Consider the following 21,798-nt stretch of genomic DNA (forward strand, 5'->3'; position numbering starts at 1 on the left):
ATTAATCTTGTATAGCAAGCTGATGGATTCGGTATCTTTTCTTTAATAATATTCTCGGGGAATAATGTTCCTTTATGTTTTAAAAACTTTAACTTCTATCGGTTATGAAATCGACCCCATGCTGATTTTTCTAACAAAGTGTATGCCTCTTTTACGGAGAGACGGACATGTATTTTTGTCGATTTTTCTGAATCATGTGTGCTCCTCTTTTAGCTGCTTTATCAGCAGTTTCATTGCCATTAATGCCCACATGAGAAGGCACCCAACAAAAACTGACCTCAGTCCCTTTAATCCTCAAACAATGTACCAAATGATCTGCCTCAACAACAAAGTCAGGTCTTGTTTCAAGGCTGAATAATTCTGGAGCATAAAGTACTGCTTTGGAATCAACAAAGAATGCTATTTTCGAGAAAACTATTTGATGGCTCACTAAGTAGTTCAGAGCTTATATAATAGCAATTAGCTCAGCTGTGAATATGGAAAGATGTTTTCCAATAAAGTAAGATTTTTCAACTTTAAAGGCAGGAATATAGAAAGCCGCACCAGCGTTTTTGTCATCAAGAACAGATCCATCTGTAAATATATGGAGATGATTCTGATATTTTTCTGTTATATGAATTCTGGCAGTACTTGTCGTGATATTGATGTTTTCTTCCTTTTTTGTTTCAGAATAAGTGATATCAAAATCCGCTTTCATCATTTCCCAAAAAGGAACAGGAGAATGTTGTGGTTTTGCAGCTAATTCTTTCATGTTAATATCAGATTCTTTTAACAGATTTGAAATGTAAGTTGCAACTGTTTCTTGTGATGAAATGGCTTTAGCTCTTTTAGGAAAATCAATGTCAGATCTTACTGTCAGTTCATTAGCAATGAAATTTTTTGTCATTGAAGTGTATCTCACAGCGAATTTTGTTGTTGCTAACTCACGATGTTCATTTAAGGGAATAATTCCGGCTGTTTTGTATGTTTCCTGATTGGATGCATGAAAGGGCACTCCGAGGGCAATTTTGCTAGCCTTACAGTCTACACTTTGAATCTTTTGTAATAGATATTTAGGTGCACTAAAAAATATTTCTTGTGCGTAGGTTATCTTAGATCTTACAAGGGCCATGGCAAGATGAATCAATGTTTTTGTATCCATTCCCCAGGGTAAGCGGCTTATAATTTTCATTAATTTGATACTTTTCCTTGCCTTTGTTAAGATGTAATCAAAGTGAATGTTCCATGTCAGCTTTGAAGTAAGATAAACACCTAAAAACTTCACCACCTGTTTATAATCAATGACGTCACCAAGTAATTTAAAAATGGGTATACTAGATGGGTTGCCACCTGAATTAAACAACATCATACATGTTTTTTCAGTCGACAAAGCAGACCATTTTCAAACAGATAGTTACCAATAGTGTGTGTGTGTGTGTGTGTGTGTGTGTGTGTGTGTGTGTGTGTTACTGAGCGTGTGTGTGTATGTATGTGTGTTAGTGTGTGTCAGTGTGTGTGTTTAAGATTGAGATATATATATATATATATATATATATATATATATATATAATTTATTGTGATGTCTGCGCGTGCGTGCTTGCGTGTGTGTGTGTGTGTGTGTGTGTGTGTGTGATCACTTCGGCAGCGACACAAGCTACAAGTCTTGAGGGAAGTTTCAAGGCGTGAACTCCTCTAATTAGTGTTATAAGCTTTAACTCAACTAACGACCCACTGCGGATCCTGTTGCCTTGGGCCGATACAAACACTTATCAGTGGTCCAAATGCGTGCAACAAAACCGTTCTTTTCACAGCAAAATAGAATAAAACGTACTGATCACAGTGACTAGAGTTTACCTCTGAAGGTGAGCGGGAACACAGTTTGAATTCTCATTCACAGTTCTGACCCCTTGCGCGTTCCACAGAAAAAGAGCCAAGGTGTGAGTGTTATGTTTGGCCATGGCTATGTTCCCACGAATGGACCAGACCTTCCTGGAGCTGAGCGCGTGATAACTTGAGGCGAGCATGTGGCGTGCGCGGCAGCCATTGTACTCCCCAACTTCAGTGAACGAGAAAGCCGAAAGAGAATCATGCCGTGCTGATATGCCCTGTTTCAGGCCATGCACCTCTCCTTAATACAACCGTCGCAAAGTTTGGATGCATTTGCACCATAAATACTATCAAAAAATCCGGCTACAAACCCTTCAAAAGAAATTTATTTGCAGTTTAACTACAATCAAACAGTAAGTGTTACACACGCTGCATATGGTTCATTGTGAGGTATGTTCACCTCTTGAATCATAGAAAAACTGTCGCGGATTCAAAACCTTTATTTCAAAGGTTAAAGGTTCCATAGATTTTTAACTTGAAGCCATCGAGACAGTCAGTTCACTTCATGTTATCTAAAACCATGAAACAATTCATATTTCCTCTGCTGTTGTTGCTGTGTGAAAGTCAAGTGAATGGTATATTAACCCCGCAAGACTTTTTCTATGATGTTTTGTGTGGTGATTATCTTCAGTCCCAAAGTTAGTCCTTTGATGACTGCGGCGGATTGGTGGTAATTAATGTTTTGTGTATTTGTTCATGTGTGTGTGCAAAGTAGCCACATAAGGACATCCTGGAACACACACACACACACACACACACACACACACACACACATATATATATATATATATATATATATATATATATATATATATATATTATGAGAGAGGGAGAGAGATGAAGTGCATACCGTGGTCCGTTGTGTTGCTGTAACTTGCAATGGAAAGAAGAAAAGCATACTGTAAAGTTTTCAATGGACACATGGGAATGACAAAATAGACAGTTATGTGAATGGTGAATGTGCCACAACAGAAATGAAGCTATTTGCTGTTATAAGTTATTCGTGTAGTTTTAGGTATGCCTACTTTTACGTCAGTATTCTCTCCCCTATCCGTTTAGCCCCACCCACACCCCCTACCCCCTGTCGCTGTCTCCTGTCTTTGACTTCCCTGTATTCGTCCAAGTGTACCACTGTGTTTTAATTCTTTCTCCATCTCTCTTTCTCTTGTCCCCATCTCTTTTCCTCGTCTCCCCTTCAAGGTTGTCCTTGTTTCTCATAATACCATGTCTATCTCGCTTTGTCAGTTTCCTTCCTGTTTCTACAGGCCTCATAACTGTGTCCCTCTACACCGTCTTCTTGTCAGTATCTACTGTTTCTCAGTGTCCCCCGTTCCATTTTTCCTAGTTGCCCCTCCTTAAGTTTAAAGTTGGGCCAACAGGAAAGTGAGAGCTGTATTACCAATGGTTTCTCCATTGCAATGGGGAATCATTTACAGCTTAGTCTTTTGTGAAGGACTATGACTAAAAGTAGGAGGCAAAATTGCACTGGTTCTGAGTGCTGCAGCCTTGGGGGCTAGTTGGCACTGATCTAAAAATAGAATATACATATCCGTGGCTAGTTGGCCCTTGGAATCCCAACTGACGCCGACTGTCCTGAGTAACTTGAAACCCTCCGGCTTGGCCTGGAGAGTGGAGATGTAACTTGGGCACGACTCGGACACTCTCCACTGTAATCAAATTCAAGCCCAGATAGTCCGGACAGCAGTTACCTCCTCTGCTGTTCTGATGGTCATAGTCGAACACGACTGACATACTGCCCCCCTTCTCCCCGTGTCGACTCTTGTCTCTCCCCTGTGTCCGAGTCCGTCTCGCTGTCTCAGCTTCTCCCGGCTGTCTCCACAGGCCTCATATATGTCCCTTTCTCTTTCATCCATTATTATCCGTCTCCAGTCTGTGTGTCCTTTTCCAATCTCAGTCTTCCATATCAGTCTCACAGTACAGTCTGTGTCTCTCATTACGCCCGCGCGCGCACGCGCACACGGCACTCATACACACCGTGGCACACACACACACACACACACACTGGCACACACACTGGCACACACACGGCACACACACACACACACACACACACACACATACACACACATACACGCGCGCGCGCGCACTGCACACACACACTCACCGACCCGGCCACACCCACCCACCCACATCTACACCGCCCCCCACCCCCACCTCCCACCCCACCTCCGTCCACCTCAACCGCCCCCTTTTCAGTTGAATATTTCTTCCCTGCCATTGATTTTCACAAATGATGATTTCTAATTAATGATAATAATAATCACCATTATGACAGAAATAATAATAATAATGATAATAACATTTATTTTCAGTCCAATATCATCCGTATCTTAGATGAGTTTCAGTTTCAGTAGCTCAAGGAGGCGTCACTGCGTTGATGAACAGACTATAAATGAATAAACGAACGTTAACCCTTTTTTATTAGTTTTGATGCGTAAAACTTTTAGTAAACTGGGTGTGAAACCTTGACGAAATCATACAAAGCTGTTTTTTGTTTGTTTTTGTTTGTTTGTTTTTTTAAACACAGACGGTACTGTTCTTCCACTTACGTTCCTCGGAAAATGCACGCTCCCAAATTTCCTGTCAGTGACCTGACCTGAGTTCAGGGTCTTGCATTGGGAGGTTGTGACCCAACTAGGTCATGAAAAACTCTCATGCCTTTTGGAATACGTTTGTATATGTTTTGATTATTGGGGATCAATTTGATATTCAGACATTAGCATATGTCTCTAAAACATTAGACTCAACTCAGAAAGACACAGCTATACTTGAAAAGCAAGACCAGTATCAAGTTTGCTATAATTTAAGATATCCGTTTTTGAGGTTATTATCAGACGCCATTTTATGCCTGGAATGGTTTGTTTGTGTTTTGATCGTCCATCGAATAGTTGTTGCTTTTCTTACTTCTTCTAATATTTACGAACGTCATTAGTTTTTGCTACACTCGTAGGATTTCTGGGATCAGTCTTTTTTTCTGACATTATTTTCATCCATTTGTATGGTAAAATGTTTGGTAGCTGTATGCCTTATTTATCGGACGTCCCGGGACAAAAAGAGTTCGACAAAGGACTGAGAAGTGACACACTGGTGCTAACAACTAAATTATAATTTCTCTTCAGCAGATGTGTTGTGCTGCACAGCTGGTCACTTTGCCTTACAAAGGTTTAGCTCGGGTCAGGGTTATGTTGATATTATCTTTCATCTTAGCAACAGGGCTGTCGAGGGACTTGTCTCATCAGTCCTCCGCACTGACACAGTCATGTCAAATAGCTCTCCTCTGGTGCGTTCACACTTGGGACAGGTACGATTTGTTACCGATTTGATAGCCAGTCAAAATGCGCACTCAGAAATCCCAGCTCGCTGTTCAAAACTGCGTTCGCTCCTAATTATACTCTGTACATTCCTGTCGAAAAGCTTTGTTGCAGTCTGTCATTCCGGATTGTTTTATACCCTCATTTCAGAACAGCAGTTTATTTTATGAAGGAAAGCAGTGCATAATATATTGATATTTTTCACATTGATTTTTGTTTCCTTTTCTGCTCTTTACCACTTAAAACAACCAAGATGCCCATCCTCTTATAGACCTGTGCAATGGTCAAATCATGTAATGTAAAAATCTGTTGTCCAGAGTGCAGTGTGAATTATTTCACAAATATTAATAGCAACTGGCCGACTGTTCCAGTTTGACTCATTGTGAATACATCCTTTAGTTTACTGTACCACTGTCATCTTGAACCAGCAGGAACACTCTTCACAGTGTACCGTCTCAGTCAGCATTCTGTTTTGCTGTATAGTGGGTGGGACTAAGGGTTCAATTTCAGCAACTTCCATCTTTTGAAAGCTAAACTGTAGTAGAACACTGAATCTTAACAAACTTTCAGAAGCTCCAGATTGACTAAGATCTCTCTATTTTGCCAGGTATTGCCCCTTGGCTGGGGATTGATCATTTGTGCTTGTGTGCACATTGCTTAACTTTGACATTCAGACTAGAGTCAAGAGGAGTGTCAAGCCTTCAGTGTTCCTTTTAGCTTTGTTTTGTTTTTATTTTACTTGTTTGTTTTCTTTTTAAAATCTCTATAAGTACAACTGCAACAGTGCAATATTTTTCTCGTCATATATATTTTATCATTTATGTGATCTTTTTTTTACAGAGAATAATATGTTAACATATCAATTATTCTGTTCCAGGATGTCATCGCAACAGTATTAACTGTCTATGGCAATCATTTTTGAATTGCTGCCAAAAGACCCGGGCATGCCAGGAGGCAAATGCAGAAGATTTATGAACTGAAACTGAGTGAAAGCTTTTTAGGTAATGTGACTTTTAAGTTTTATTTCTTTTAGTCTTTGTATAGGAAAGAAAGCAGATATGGAGTCACACAGAAATAATAATGCAGTCTTGAGTTGATGTTTGACTGATGCAAATGATGGGGGAAAGAGACTAAGATTTCTCTTGAACAATTTTGTTTTGTAATACTTTTCGTCAGAACAGATTGCGTTTTGTGAAATTTAGACTGCTCTTCGGTGGTGGGGTGGGAGTGGAGGGGGGGGGGGGTTATTATCATGCAGCACCACCTATTTTGTCTTTCTTTCTGTGGGCAAGTGAACTATGAGTATGTTATTTCAGATTGCTGGAGAGGTGTCAAAAGGAATAGGAGGTATATGAGAATCAGGACTAGAGACTGGTGTATCGCAGTGAGAAGCAGACATGTGTTAGTTAAGATTCTGTTTGTTTGTTTTTATAAGTTATTGAAGAAATATTTATTGCACACTGTAGATCATATCAAATTTGTATCAGAAATATCATAGAAATAGCAGTTTGTTTATTGCTTGCTTGTTTGCAGATGTTTCTTTTAAAGATAAATGGAGCTAGCTTTGTAAAGGATATAAAACTCTGCACTTCTGATAAGGCTTTCCACCATTTTTCTCAGTCTCTTCCTCATTATCTCACTCATTTCTTCCCTCTGTCCCTTTTTGATTTTCACTTTCTTTTTCCTTTTCACCTCCATCTCCTTCATTCGCCACTTCTTTCAGCTTCCACTTTCTCTTCCCTGACTGAATAACAGTTCCTGTTTTGATTCACTGTTCGGTTTTCAGATAGACCTCTACATAATTTGTTGTGAAAGGGAAAGAGGGAAGGAAAAGAGAGAGAGTAAAATTTAACAATATTGAGTCTTGATTCTCTTTGGAGCTGCCAACCAAACTGGTTATTTTTTTGGTGGTTTTTTTTTGTTTTTTGTTGGGGGTTTTTTGGTGTGTGTTTTTTTTTTTGGTGTTATCTTCTATTCACATTTTATTTCATTTGTATAGACCAAGAATAGTTGAAAGAAATGAACAAAAAGTAATGCAGAAAAGAGTATTCTCTACCTCTTTTTTTTTTCTTTTTTTTTTTTTTTTAATATAGTTTTATTCAGTTGTTATTGAAACTGCGTTTTGTTTAATTACTTTGTATTCATAAAAAATGTATTCCTCATTCGTTTTAATTTTGTTTTACATTAATCCAGTTTATATACATTTGCAGAGTAACTAGATAAATAATGACTGTGCCTGTAATGGACATTTTAGTAGCATTTTTTTGTTTGTTTGTTGTTTTTTTTATGTTGATTTGGTTTATGTGTTTGCAGACTTCGATTCTGAGGCACAATGGACCTGGTGGTTGCCATAGCGATTGTCGTGCTGGCCACTGTCTTCCTTGGAGCTCTGGTGGCCCTGGTGTTTGTGTGTCGTCATCGCTGTAGGAGTTCGGACCTGATTAGCCAGCAGCACAAAGACAACAGGTGGGTGGGTAGAGCAGCGGCAACAGATTGATGGTCATGTGGTAGATCTGGGCCTGGAAAGCAACACTTCCAAATAAGGTGTTCAGCAGGACTGTGTCAGTGTGTACAGTATTTTAGTTAATGTCAAACATTGGGGGAGAGGGGGGTAGGAGGGAAGGAAGGATGTTGCAGTCACCATTACACGAGATTTAGTGATCACAGTGTGGTAATGCTTACAGGACCTTGAATTAGTCGAAAGTACCCTTTGAAACATTGCAGGCCTGATGTCCAGTTGATCGGAGGCTCCACAGATGGTCTGCAGCAGCCTGTTTCTGATGTGGAACTGGATGATGTGCAAATCAACCCTCGCCTGGAAGAAGTTCTCAACAATGAGCAGTGGGTGGATGACGCTACGTGAGTACTGTCAACTTATATATATATATATATATATATATATATATGTTGTTTTTGTGTTGTTGTTGTTTTTTAATTCATACAGGGTGCATACAAAGTCATGGAAGTCTGAAAAAGTCTTGGAAAAATGAGAAAACCATAAAAATTTCTTTTAAAAAGGTGGTGAAAATTGAACAATTACTAGAATATGCGCCAGTCTCTTTCATCAGAAGTGTAGCAAACAATTTCTTTGTTTGGGTGGGATTGTTTTTTTTGTTTTGTTTTTTTAGTTTGGCTTTGTGTTTGATGTGGAAATTTTCAAGTCTGGAAAGGGTCTTGGGAAAGTGTGGAATTTGGTTTTGTCACATGTATCAGACTGTTAACGTACTCAGTATTCTGAATACAAATTATAGGCCTTTATTTTCCTGTGGCACAAGCAAAGTTATGTAGATTTGTATGTGTAAATGGCATAGGAAGGATAACATGTAATTGTAGATGGGAATATTCTGGTAACCAACTGCTAGATTTATTGGTAAATCATTTCATGAGAAATAATCAAGTAGGAAATACATACAGTCTGTCTTTAAGAAACATGTGCAGTAGTCTGTAAGGACTTTTTCAGTTTAAACATGAGAGATGAAACTGAATTTTGACTGTTTATCTTTGTTGTTAGCTTTTGTGAGAGAATTACTTGATTACTTTTAAAGCAAACTAAAAAAAACAAAATCAGATATTCACACAAAATCATTTTCTTGACTTTCGCACACGCATCCTTGTGTATGTGTTGATTTCTGTCATTTTCTATCAGTCCATGTCCTTTGCATGCTGGTCACTGGCCTGCTTTCACTTCCTCGCTGAATGTGTTCTATGATTATGTTTGTGATGGACCATTTTGTTCTTATTTAATTTTGATAATTTGCCTTCATATTCTCTTTCATTTTTATTATCTTTAATTTATTTACTTAACCTGTTTATCAGTCTGATTTGATTTCAGGCTAAATTTTTATGCATAACTCTGAAGATCCCTGACCACTGTGTAGACTATATGCAAAGTTCAGGCATCTGCTGCTTTTTTTTTTTTTTTTTTTTTTTTTTCAATAAAGCATCTGTTCTGGATGGTACATCTCTAACATGATTAGTCGGCATGCTTTGACGCCTCCTTGAAGCTGAATCTGTGATGGACAATACACGAGGCACCAGTGTGTTGAAAATTCCTGCACGTCTGTGTGTGTATGTACTTTTAGTGAGTCTGTAACTTAACATTTATGTATTGCATTCCTGTGTCTTATTCATATCCATGCCATTTGTATGTGCTTGTAGCTACAAGTTCAGCTCTGTTAAAAAGCACATATTATTGTTGTTTTTATTTGTTTTTTGTTGGTGCTGGTGTTAATATTTCCTGTTGTTGTTATTTGTTTTTTGTTGGTGGTGATGGTGTTAATACTTCTGTCATTATTGTTGGTATGATTATTATTGTTGTAGTTATTATGATGCAGGGGCCTGATTCCACACTGCCTGTCCATCCTGAAGACCTGCCATCACCTGACAGAGAAGCTGGTGGGGATGACCATGGGCAATGCTCAGAACATCTGCACCCAGGAGACCCAGACAGATCTTGTCAGTATTGCCAGGCGCATTTCACCCCGGGTGGACGAGGTTGTCAAGTCCATGTACCCACCATTAGACCCACGACTGCTGGAAGCAAGGTAGAGAGAATGCATGAGTCGTTCTTTGAATGGTTTGGTATCAAACTGGATAATGGAGCCAGGCTGATGTAAGGATGCAAGTTGCTCAGTATAAACTTTCATCCTTGGGCAGAATGAATGCTGTTTAGGCAGCTGTATTCTGTTTTCATGGAAGTTGCATGCATGGTAGGTTCAAGTTTTCCAGATCCATCAGACACTGACATTTGTTGCAGATTCTTAAGGGCACTGAAAGAATTTGTATTTGCTATAGTCTGATAACAGTTAGGATCAGTGTGTGAACTGTCAAGGCCTGACCAGCACACGCTTTTCAAAATTCATTTATTCAGGGTTTTTTTTTACATATATACAGCAGATGTGATGTAGCATTTACGGACCAGTCCACACTCTTTGACTGCTTGAAACTGAAACTGAAGCTCAGTGTGTGAAAACATTTCTGTGTGCCGTAGTCTGATAACAGTTGGGGTCAGTTTGTAATATCTGCAGTTTCGATGGGTGTATGTGTAATAATGCCTGTTGTGGTGAATCATTAACCGTCTGTCCCACACGACACTAATGACAGGTGCACGGCCCTGGTGCTGTCAGTGAGCCACCTGGTGATGGTCACCAAGAATGCCTGCCACATGTCCGGAGTGCTGGACTGGATCGACCAGTCCCTGGCCGACGTGGAGGACCACTTGAGGGTCAGTGGCTTCATGGTCTTAGTAACATTCAGGCTGGGGAACTCTCATCGACTCCGCTATTTTTATCAGAAGAGCAGTTGATTTCAGAGGAAGAAAAATAAAATTGACGAGTGCATTTTATTTTCGTTCGGTCCGTTTCAAGCCCAGTTTAGTTTTTCATTTTGAGCCTGGTTCAGTGTTTCAACTATACCATGACATCACTTTAGCTTTAGCCACCATCTTATAATTTTCAAAAACGGCAAGCATGTCGAGAGTGGTGAATCGCAACAATGTTTTCGGCGAAGAAAACATTGCAAATAAGTGGAGATGGGAATGGTTGTCAAAACTGTAAAAGTAAGAGAGGAAGATGACCGCCTTGGAACTCATTTCACTCACTGTAAATTATTATTTTAGCTTTCTGGAGAGACCCCCCCCACCCCCCCAAAAAAAACCTCTTAAAAATCACTAATTTCGTTTTCAGTGTGGGGGGGTGGGGTGGGGGGGAGACGTTGCCCCTGCAGCCCACCAGGGGCCTAAGACGGATTTTCAGAGGAAACTTTCCTGGACAATTCCCCAGCCTAAACATTGAAAATGTGCTAATACAGCGCATATATGTGGTATGAATAAGGCACCAGAATTTAATACAGAAAATGTTACGATTCAAACTTGCTGAGAATGCCGTCTTAAAAATGGTGTAGCATCACACACAACTCCCCCACCTCTTCCACCTCAAGAAATATTGTTTGAACAAATATGTTTTAAGATTGGATTTGAAAGATTTATTTGTGGCTTCTCTCTGTCACACAGAGAATGAAATGTAAAGAATGTTCATGTTTGGCAAAACTTGTTAAATGTATTATATAAACTTATTCATTACAAAAAGAAAAGAAAAAAAAACCAGAAAGATAATAGTGCAATCAGCATAATCCAAATTCTGAATGCCATAAGAAGGTTGCAAGATAAAATTATTAACCCAAGTGGAATATTCAAGAACGCAGTTGAATGTTTCCCAAGAAGCAGGAAGAGAGGAAATTCTGCAGAGAATTGATATTTCACTCCTGTGTATAAGATGTCATCAAAGATTTCACACTATTGTGAAAATTTACTATAGTTTGAATAGGGATCACTGCATTACATTGACCAGTATATTTGAAAAGAAGATACCATATTTATTTTATAAGCTATTTTGGTGAATGCATATTACTTTTATTGTCTAAATTACTGAAGAACAGATTGTACATGCTTGTTGGTGGTTAGAATCCTTAAGATTAAACAGGTAGATTTGTGCATATGTTTGTGCTTTGACACTGTTGTCTTTAAAAATAAATAAATAAATAAATAAATCAAATGGAACTGTAAAAGAAAAAGATAACATTCTTTGACAGGATATGACAGGACTAGTGTTATTGGATCGTTTGTGTTGTGAAGTCCTGGGTGATGTGCTCAGATCATTGCTGTTCTCAGACCTTTGTTGTTCCTTTGACCATTGAAACTTTATGATATTAATGTTCTCTTCATACCATGATTATTGTTCTCACAAAGTTTCATAGATGTCTTCAGATCGTTGATATTTTGTTTAGGACATTGATAACCTTGGATCATTGATGTGCTGAAAAGGTTTGTGCTGATCCATGATCAGGAGTGGGATAGGCCTTGCGGTCATATAAGTTTCAAACATTTTAATTACACATATTATACTGTGACCCACTGGTGCAGACTCCAGCAGGGCTCTTATTCCTGTACTGTGCAAACTACTACCTGGTTCATGCAAAGATATTGAAAATGGCTGCAGCTAGTGATAACCTTTAGTATACTGCCTCCCTTCTGCATACCTATGCAGCACCCCGTTTTTTTCTGGCAGCCGTCTTCTTTCCGGCATTTGGGCCTCCAAGTGGCTAAGTTTTTTACGCATTTACTGTCAATCAATCCATTGGTTCTGTATAGTTTCATATGACTATGTTTAGGTCATATGAGTGGAAAACTTGATGATGCACTGTCCTCAGATCCTGCGGGAAGCCAGCGTGGCCTGCGAGATGAATCGCATCACTCAGCAGCAGTCATCTCCTGGCAACAGCGGCAGTCACCCCTCTTCCTCCACCACCACCTCCCCCTCCACAGGGGACCCCCAGCATGCTGCCGGTGCCAACGGGAACGCCCCCATCATTCACAACGATATCTCACAGGTGTGACTGCGCTCCCCCTACACGTTCCTCCCATCCCCAGTAAGGACAGCGTGTGAGTGACGGACAGGTGTTGTGGGACTGGTGCTGCTGCTCCACAGCTGGCAGGCACAGAGACGCTTTGCTTTGCATGTATGTTTTCAGGATCTGTGGATCACTGAATGCTGTGTGTGGAGTGTTGATGCTGCAGTGTTAACACTGCGCAGAATTGTGTGGTGTTACATGTTAGTGCTGCTGTAAATGATGGTGTTACATGTTAGTGCTGCTGTATATGATGGTGTTACATATTAATGCTGCTGTAAATGATGGGGTGTTACATGTCAATGCTGCTGAAAACGTTGATGGGGCGTTACATGTTAATACTGCTGTTTATGATGTGGTGTTACATGTTAATGCTGCTGTAAATGATGGGGTGTTACATGTTAATGCTGCCATAAATGATGGTGTGTTACATGTTCATGCTGCTATAAGTGATGTGATGTTACATGATGAGATATCAAGACTGTAGATTTCAAAGTCTTGTGTACTCAACAAGGAGAGCTTCTGCTGTAATGGTTTGTCTGTCTGTTCCATTCTTCTTGTATTGTTACAAGATGAAGTGCTTTACATTCCAACTATGATGTGGAGGCTGAAAGGATTTGTCGAAATGAACTATCAGCAGGGTCAGTCATTGATTTTGTTTTGTTTACTTGTGTACATTGTCAGTGCATTAACTGGTCAGTGAATTACTGTTTGCAGCACATCACAGGTGATGCATATTTTGTGGTGAATGTGCATGATTTGAATGTTTTCAGAAAGACATACCTGTCGTACACTTTTTTCTTCTTAGTATCTTCAACCTGGGTAAGGGTCAAATCAGAGAGTAGATCTGTGGCAGTCTGAAGTTATTCTCCACATTATCATTTCGGGTATGAAAGCTGCTCAGAATTGCTGTGATTAGTATGTTGTATTGGATCGGCACATACATCCTTTGTTCAGTAGTACTAATTGAAAAAAAAAAAGAAAAAAGAAGAAAAATATATATATGTATATGAGTAAAGGTAAAGTTGTGTATGTGTATTTGTGCAGTGTGGGGGTGCATGTGCAGTTAAAAAGAAAAACAGAATAAGTCCTCCAAGATTTTCAGTTAAGTTGCAGTAAAAGTAAATAATGGATTTTTCTTCCAAAGGTTTACTTGTCACAGGTCAGCTTTATTCAGACTTAATCATTCATGAGTTTCAAGTGTTTTATTTAAAAAAACACTCTCAAACAGTGTTTCTGCATGTGGCTTGGCTGAAATGCATTTCAAAACTGTTTGAGTCTGTTTCTTGTTAAAGACATGCTTTGTTGTTCAGCAGCAAGTTTTGAGAAATTACCTTTATGAGCCAAAGGACAGTATGGCTCGTGTCATGTCAGTCTGCTTTTCTGGATCATGGATGACAAGGAAACAGTAGACCCAGTTTTTGGCCAGTTTGTGTGCAGCATGCATTTAACGCATGTTAAAGTACCCACAGCAACAAGAGAGTATTCCCAGGCAAAACTCAGTTGTAAAAATCCTCTTAATTGTATGTATGTGTGACTGAAGTCTGAATGCCTATCACAGAAAGCAAATGTTGAGCGCCTGAAAGAAAACTGTCTGTCAGCTCTACCCAGGTTTACAGCCTCTTCAAATCACTGTAAAGTGCTTAGACTTCGAGCTTGGTTTCTGACCAAAGATAGGTGTTAAAAAAGTGTCAGTACTAATGGCCGCACTGAGGATTATTTTTGTATTATTTATTATGTTGCTTAGTGGTGTGGCTTTCTCACACTCACTGGCAGTTTTTCCACATTTTGCTGTGGATGTTTTTTAGTGTGGCACACCAAACTCAGAAATAACTTTGACATAGGCATTACTTAAAACTTTGTAAAATGTGTTTTTGTGGAGATCACGATTGTGTGACATCCGTCTTAGGAATCTGATGTATTGATTTGATGGAGTCTGATCCACACAAAAAGATGACATCAAAACAAGACTGCACATGTGTGTCTGTGTGTGTGTGTAAGGGAAGAAGAGTTGGATCTATATCTGATGTTTGAATCATTTGTTTGCACACACAAGGAGTCTTTGTCGTCGTAAGTGCAACATATAAAAGTTCTATACAAATGTGCCAGAGTATGAAAAATGCCTGTATTAATGTTTCCACCACACTTTCTCTATTGGTGCCTTCTTTTTCCCCCCATAATTTGTGCCTTCATCTCTCTCCCCCACCCCACCCCCATACCACATTTTGATGTCAGAGATGTTTTGAGATCAAATTTGGAAAGATTAGTTCTGTCTAAATCATTGCTTATTGAAATTCTAACTTTCTTAAAAAGTTTTTTTTTTTTTTAAATTTAAAAAAAAGATTAAAATTTTATTTTGTTCTATTTGTTGTTTTTTTGTGGGGGGGGTTTTGTCAGTCTTGAACATCTTTTTTTATTGAAACAATTGCTGTTTGCTTTTGGTTAAAAGACGGTTATGAGATTTTCATATGCTGGTCTTATCATGCTGCCTGTCTCTTTATACAGAACTAAATGATTGTTTTGTTTTCATCAAACATCTGTACAATTATGCATGCATTCTAAACAGTGACATGATAAAAACACTCGAAAGTGTACAGCAACTGTGGAGAGAATCTCTTGTCTCTTCACATGTTATATCCTTTTTGCTTAAAGCAATTTAAGTACTTTATGATCACTAACCTTATTCGTGTTGATGTGTAAACCGCTGTGTTTTGTCAAACAACCAGGGTATGCTTTGATTTGTAATATTATTGATGTTTATTTTTACGAGTAGTATCCAGGTTAATGAATTGTATGCATGGTAATCTTCAGGAAAAGATCACTAACTGTTGTTGTCATTTGAAAAAAAGAAATTGTGTTGTTTTTTCTTTATAAGTGAACATTGCAGCATGAAAAAAGCTGACCTGCCATAGTGGCAAAGTAGTTCATGTTCACTTTGGCAACAGGAAATATGTCATGCCCAAACCATAGACTAGTATGTTTCATACAGAGGTTTATCCCCGTTATTGTTTCTCACTTTGGCTGAATAGAGTCACGGTTACAGGGTTGAGTCCCAGTGTTGCTCATGTCAGCAGATCGTTTTAGATGAGAGGATGTTATAATAAGGTCAGTATCATGAAGTGACCAATTAAAACATGTCTCTGTTGTAATTTCATTGTCTTTTACATACTTATTCACTGTTGTGGCATTCATTGTGTCAAAAGTCTAAGTAACTGATGATTTCTTCTTTGCCTAAGATAGTTGATATTTTGCTTGAGTGATGATAGGAAGAAGGTCACTTCTGTATTGATGCTCATTCATTTTAACTTTTTGCAGACTGCATGTTTTGTCCGTCAATGGAGGACCAGAACTATGTTTAGAAACTTCACAGAATGTAATAGAGTTCATAGCAGACTATGCATTGTGTGTCAATGTTGAATCAGAACTATTTTTACAAACATCACAGAATGCAATAGAGTTCATAGCAGACTATGTATTGTGTATTAATGTTGAATCAGATGTTTAGAAACATCACAGCATGTAATACAACAAAGGTGGAGTGCTTTGGATGGCCCATGCATTCATACATTGATTGTTCCTTGTGGCATCATCATTGTGGGCGTTGTGGAAAATCGAGTGGAGTGATTTGGAGTAGCACACTGGGATAGAAGAAACAAACGTGAGATCTTAAAGTGATGTTAAAACTTGTAGATTTGGAGTACTTTGTTTTTTCACATTGAATAACATGTGGTCTTCAATTTTGTTTTCCAGATGACAATTGAGTGTTTGGCTACCATTCCAAGTTTTTCATTTTTCTAGCATATGACAACCATTCCTGTTACATTCTACGCATATGACAACCATTCCTGTTATTTTCTACGCATATGATGAAGGAATTTATATTATACGCATGTGACAACCATTCCTGTTATTTTCTACGCATATGATGAAGGAATTTATATTATACGCATGTGACAACCATTCCTGTTATTTTCTGCATATATAATGAGCATTCCTTTAACACAGAAATTATTGTATGAAACGTATCACCTACAGGTTGGTACATTTTGTGTGTGAAAAAGTATGTTTCTGTTATGAAGAGATTAAAACCATTCTTTGCACTGTGATGTTGAATGACGAAGGGGAATACATGATAGAGGTGTTGGTTGTTCATTGGATGAAAACATCCTTTGAAAAAAGAATCTCGCTCATGTCCTTGAATTTACCATATGGTATTTGGATGACTTTTTATGTTTGTTCACTATGCTCACAATGTACATTTCAGCAAGTCCTTACACAGTACTTTAAATTCGTTTGGCCCAGTATGTTTTGTACCTCAGGTTTGAACAGGGTTCAAACTCTGCTTAAGAAAGTCGTTTGGTGGAAAGCGCTTTCTTCCATAACCAACAGTGAGGACTGTCTGTGCTACTTGTAGTAATATTTTGTGAAATATTCCACTCGATACTGGGTTTTTAACCAATACCATACTTCATGATTACCCACATATTCCTACATATTAGACCCATACTCATAAAAAAACAACAAAAAATAAACAGTACACCCCTATGTGTATATGCACGTAAACCCAAGCTGCCTTAAATGAAACAAGGACAGTGACAGATGTGCAAGAGGTGGAGTTTCAAAAAGAGGGCAAGTTTAGCGCACATTACATATTTTGTTCTTTCAAAAGTTTATTCTCTAAGACCCACAAAGTTGGTACAGGAGCTGCTGTTTATTAATTAACCTAGACAATTCTCAAACAAAATTTTGGGCATATTGAAAGCCTGTGGTTAATACAAGATATGTATGTATAAAATAAGAAAAAAAGGTTAAGACAAAATGACGCATGGTGATGGTTGAAAAAAAAAAAGAGAAGAAGGAAAGAAAATCTATGCCCAAGTTACAATTTTGTGACATACTTACATTGTGTGCATGGCAACAGAAACAATCTCTCTTTTTTTTCTTCTTTTTTTTAGAAACCAAAATTTTCATATTCTTGTTAACTGCTAACTCCACCACTGACTTTTCAGTCTGGTCACAAAAATTTCAAAAAGCCGCAATCATGAAGGAAGCATTAGCAGAAATTAGTTTATAAAACTGATTGATTAATGGAAGCAATGATAGGTGTTGAAATGTTCATCACTATACTCTTTCTCAATAGAAATTGTTAATTAATTTGTTTTTTCACTTGGTCAGTTTTTGTGTGAGTGGATTGGATTTTATCCGAAAATGATTGACCAGAAAATAATCGTTTTCCCATACCAGTCAGCAACTTTAGTTCATGAAAATTTATGGAATTAGATGTGTTTTGTGCGTGAATGTGTGTGTGTGTTTTGTTCTTGTTTATGTTTTTGGTGTGGGGTATTTTTTTAGGGTTTTTTTTTTATCTTTGTTTCTTTTTTTTTTAATGAAAATTAAAGCAGCATTCAAAAGCCGCAGCATTATTAATCTTTACTGTTCTGTCTCACATTGATCAGCAATTCATTGATCACACTGTCTTTCAAGAGGCAGGCATTTTCTTTTTAAGGTTTTTTTATTTTTGTTTTTTTATGTATTTCATCAGCACACAGTAGCCACTGACAGTTTAGACTGGCTAGTGCTCACGTCCAGTAAGGTGTCTTTTGATGATTGCTTCAGCAGTTTCCTCTCTCTCAGGTTGACATGCTTCACTTCATCTTCTTTTTTTTTCTTTTTTTCTTTTTTAACAGCAGTATTCACAGTACAATGTTTCCTTTCAATTTTATGGAAACATTTGGACCGGAGTTTAGGTACTTATAGAAGATTGCAGTATAAAGATACAAAAATTGGAAATACAGACTAAATGTGCAAAGAAATATGTGCCTTATTTTTGATAATAAACAAAACGTAATGTACATGGTGGCATGCATGTTTCTCTGTGTTGTGCTTTCCACAGAAAAGCTTACATAGTAGTAACGCAGAGATCATACCCATCATGAGGTAAAGTTTTTCTATACTAGTTATTGAACAAACACCAATACCACAGTACTGTAAAATAAATAAATCTTTATTTCTTTTTTCTTTTCTTTTTTTGACATTACAAAAGAAATTTTTCAACAAAAATTGTCTTCAAGCAAAAACACTGAGACAGAAACCAGCTTTCCAGTCTGTTTTGTCTAGAAAACACTGAGACAGAAACCAGCTTTCCAGTCTGTTTTGTCTAGAAAACACTGAGACACTCTGTTGCTTTGATCATGTTGCAGAAGCCATCTTTCAGAACAGTGCACATCAGTGAGCAGAATTGTTTGGTTTTTGTGACTTTGGGTAGATGGAGAGCAAAAAACTCCCAACACATACTGAAAAAAAATCTTGTTACTATCAGAATCAACAATATTGCTGACAGTCACAAGTTCACCTGAAGATTTCCTTCAGGCAGAACGAGGGCAGTTCTCCCTCACCTGGAGGCAAATCTTGCGAGACATAATGCAGGTTGAGAATCATATCCACCTCTGGTAAAGGATGGGTTTCTTGGCATGATCTCAAAGACTTTTTTCTCCCTGAAGGGTTGGTTTCTGTGACCATGATTTTAACTCCTTGACTGCTGAACCATGGTGAGAGATCAGAGTGGCATGAATTTGAAATGCTGTTACTAATTTTTGTGCACTTATCAATGGTGTAATTGATTTTAATGATCAAAAGTAATTGAGTCCAGAGAAGAAGTCCAAATAGATCAAGTTAGTGACTTCCTGACCTGTAAGCACTGTTTTTATTTCAGTGATGTAAGGGCTCTCACTGATGAGCATACTCAGCAGCAGCAGTCTGGGGGTTAGTGTTTTCCCAGGAGACTTTGTGTCCTTCGACTTTGCAGTGTTCCCTCTCAGCTGGAAAGAACCTGGTGGTGCTCCAATGTTTTTACGTCTCTTGGTTTGACACTCTGCCTGGTGTCACTGTCATTGTTGACATTTTCGTTTGACCAGTATAGTTGATTCTGAATTTTTAAAAGATTTTCATATTTTGAATGACTGGATCAAGAAACCATGTTTGTGCTTTGATTAACCTATCATGGTCAGAATTGCTTCCACTTCTGACATGAAAGGACAGAGTATTGTGAGAAAGTTTTTAGGAAAACTTTTTAATGTATGGTACTATAACCTTGAGATCAACCCCCTTCTCAATGTTTCTGTTTATAATGATGCTCTGGATGGAGGAATGCATTGGTACATCTGTTTAACTGATTATTACAGTGTTGAACTCAACAGCCGTTTCATGTGTTAAGTTTCTGTGCATATTTCATCAGCTTAGAATATGCAAGACTTTCGAACTGCCCTGTAACCCAGTTACCACTATTGCTTACAACCTCAACTTTCTATCAGAAAGGAAGAAATGTAAACAGACAAAAAAATAACTTTTGCTTTTCATGTTTATTTTTGTCAGGGTGACTAAGCAGTAGATGATATTGTTTCGATCATTGAAACCATTCAGAGTATTGCTGGAAGCTAACAATGTTAGTTTGAGAGTCCAGTACATTCCTTTCCATCTTTTTTTTTTGTGTGTGTGTGTGTGGATATTTATGAAGACATAGGCCTTTCCAGTATGTTGTTTTACTGTTTGCTCCTTTTCAGTATGTTGTTCGACTGTTTCAGTGTTTGCTTTCAAGTTTTGTTGCTGAAATGTGCTATTTCCGCAAACTAGAGCTGCCAGTCTTGATTCTGTTCATTCATTGTTAATGAAATCTAACAAATGTCAGTGTTTTGTAACACAAAATGTCTTGCAAGGGAAGTAACTTTTTTTCCAGACTGTGATGACTATGGAAGCAAATGTTTCACCGGTGGTCTTGTTTCAAAAACATTCATCAGGAAGATTTGATGCATAAATATACCAGTGTCATCACCCTTTATCAAAACATTCATCAGGCAGATTTAGAGCACAAATAACTGCCATCACCTTTTATCAAAACATTCATCAGGAAGATTTAGAGCACAAATAACTGTGTCATTACCCTTTATCAAAATGTTCATCAGGAAAATTTAAAGCAGGCAGATTAAAAGCACAAAATTAATAACAGTGTCACCACTTTCTATCAGAATGTTCATCAGGCAGATTTAACACACAAATAAGTGTGTCACTGCCTTTAATCAAAACATTCATCAGGCAGATTTAGAACACAAATAACTGTCATCACCTTTTATCAAAATATTAATAAGGAAAAATTGGAGCACAATAAATATGCCATCATCCTTTTTAAAATAATTTCAGACTTGGAGCACAGTATAATGGCTGCCTGCTGATGTCCAACACAAGTCACACCAAAACCTTTTGTCAAGCATCATGGTCAGTCTACAGGCTCCTGTTTGTTGTGTAATGAGAAACTACTGGTCTGTTTTAGCACTTTGCCTGTAGACACTTAAAAGTACTCTGTTACACTGTCAAACTTACAGTACTCTATTATTACACTGTCAAAGTCATTACACTTACAGTCAGAAAAATTGTACACCGGTACTGTACTTGGAAGACTGCAGGGAAAATATACAGCAAATTCAAGTAACCTAAGGCAACCCCTTGAAAGAATTACAATCATTGACCAAAGTAAAATGTATCGCTATCATTCATCATGCACTATCTGGAGAAGTATGTTTTCATGGAAATTAGCATGTTTGAATAGTTTGCAGTCTTCTTGTGTAGAACAAGGTGGTTGTTGCAACTTTTGTCAAACATACTTCGTCTCATTTACTTTTCACTGCTGCTCGAAATTACTTAAATGGTGGCAGAGATGCTCGAAAAAATTATTCAATTTCTGGATGTTTATCAATTTTTTGAAATATTATCAAGTGCAATTAATGTGTAGCTTTGTTGAATTATGGGAACATGTCATCAAGGGAAAACATCATTGCCTTGTAAATTAGATTCATTTCATATCACTAATTATCTCAGTTGATTGCAATAAAAGCATTTTTGTCTGTGTCCACCCACATCATGGAATCATTGTTTGGATGGACAAGTTGTGTGAGGTAACTTCCCTTGGCAGCTGTGTTCTTTAGCTGCTGCTTTTATTTACTGCTCTTGGTCACATTAAAGTGTATCATATGAATGATTAGGTGGCATCTACCTATTGTTCACATCATGATGTACAAGAATATTTTTGCTTGGATATTATGCAACTTTTTTAAGCTTTATATTTGGAGTACATATATTTTGTCAGAAAACCTGTTGATATTCTGATACATGATGTTTGTTGTTAAATCAAGGTGATGATATCTGT

General features: G+C 37.9%; 1 protein-coding gene across 1 annotated transcript; it reads left to right on the forward strand.

Annotated features, from left to right (window-relative positions):
* The first annotated feature begins 4,719 nt into the window (after positions 1–4,719).
* On the forward strand, positions 4,720–16,127 carry LOC143276043 (transmembrane protein 98-like). Its single transcript, XM_076580432.1, has 7 exons — positions 4,720–4,743; positions 6,076–6,199; positions 7,512–7,664; positions 7,923–8,057; positions 9,533–9,742; positions 10,302–10,422; positions 12,405–16,127. Exons 3-7 carry the CDS (start codon positions 7,531–7,533, stop codon positions 12,588–12,590), a joined length of 786 nt encoding a protein of 261 aa, XP_076436547.1. The 5' UTR covers positions 4,720–4,743; positions 6,076–6,199; positions 7,512–7,530; the 3' UTR covers positions 12,591–16,127.
* The last annotated feature ends 5,671 nt before the right edge of the window (positions 16,128–21,798 follow it).

This window comes from Babylonia areolata, chromosome 2, assembly GCF_041734735.1.
Source record: "Babylonia areolata isolate BAREFJ2019XMU chromosome 2, ASM4173473v1, whole genome shotgun sequence".
NCBI lineage: Eukaryota > Metazoa > Mollusca > Gastropoda > Neogastropoda > Buccinidae > Babylonia > Babylonia areolata.

Bases quoted from the DNA above. Each gene is read 5' to 3' on its own strand.
- LOC143276043 (XM_076580432.1), top strand. From the start codon at position 7,531: ATGGACCTGGTGGTTGCCATAGCGATTGTCGTGCTGGCCACTGTCTTC. The intron at 8,058-9,532 runs GTGAGTACTGTC...ATTATGATGCAG, and splicing joins CAGTGGGTGGATGACGCTAC to GGGCCTGATTCCACACTGCC. The intron at 10,423-12,404 runs GTCAGTGGCTTC...CACTGTCCTCAG, and splicing joins ACGTGGAGGACCACTTGAGG to ATCCTGCGGGAAGCCAGCGT.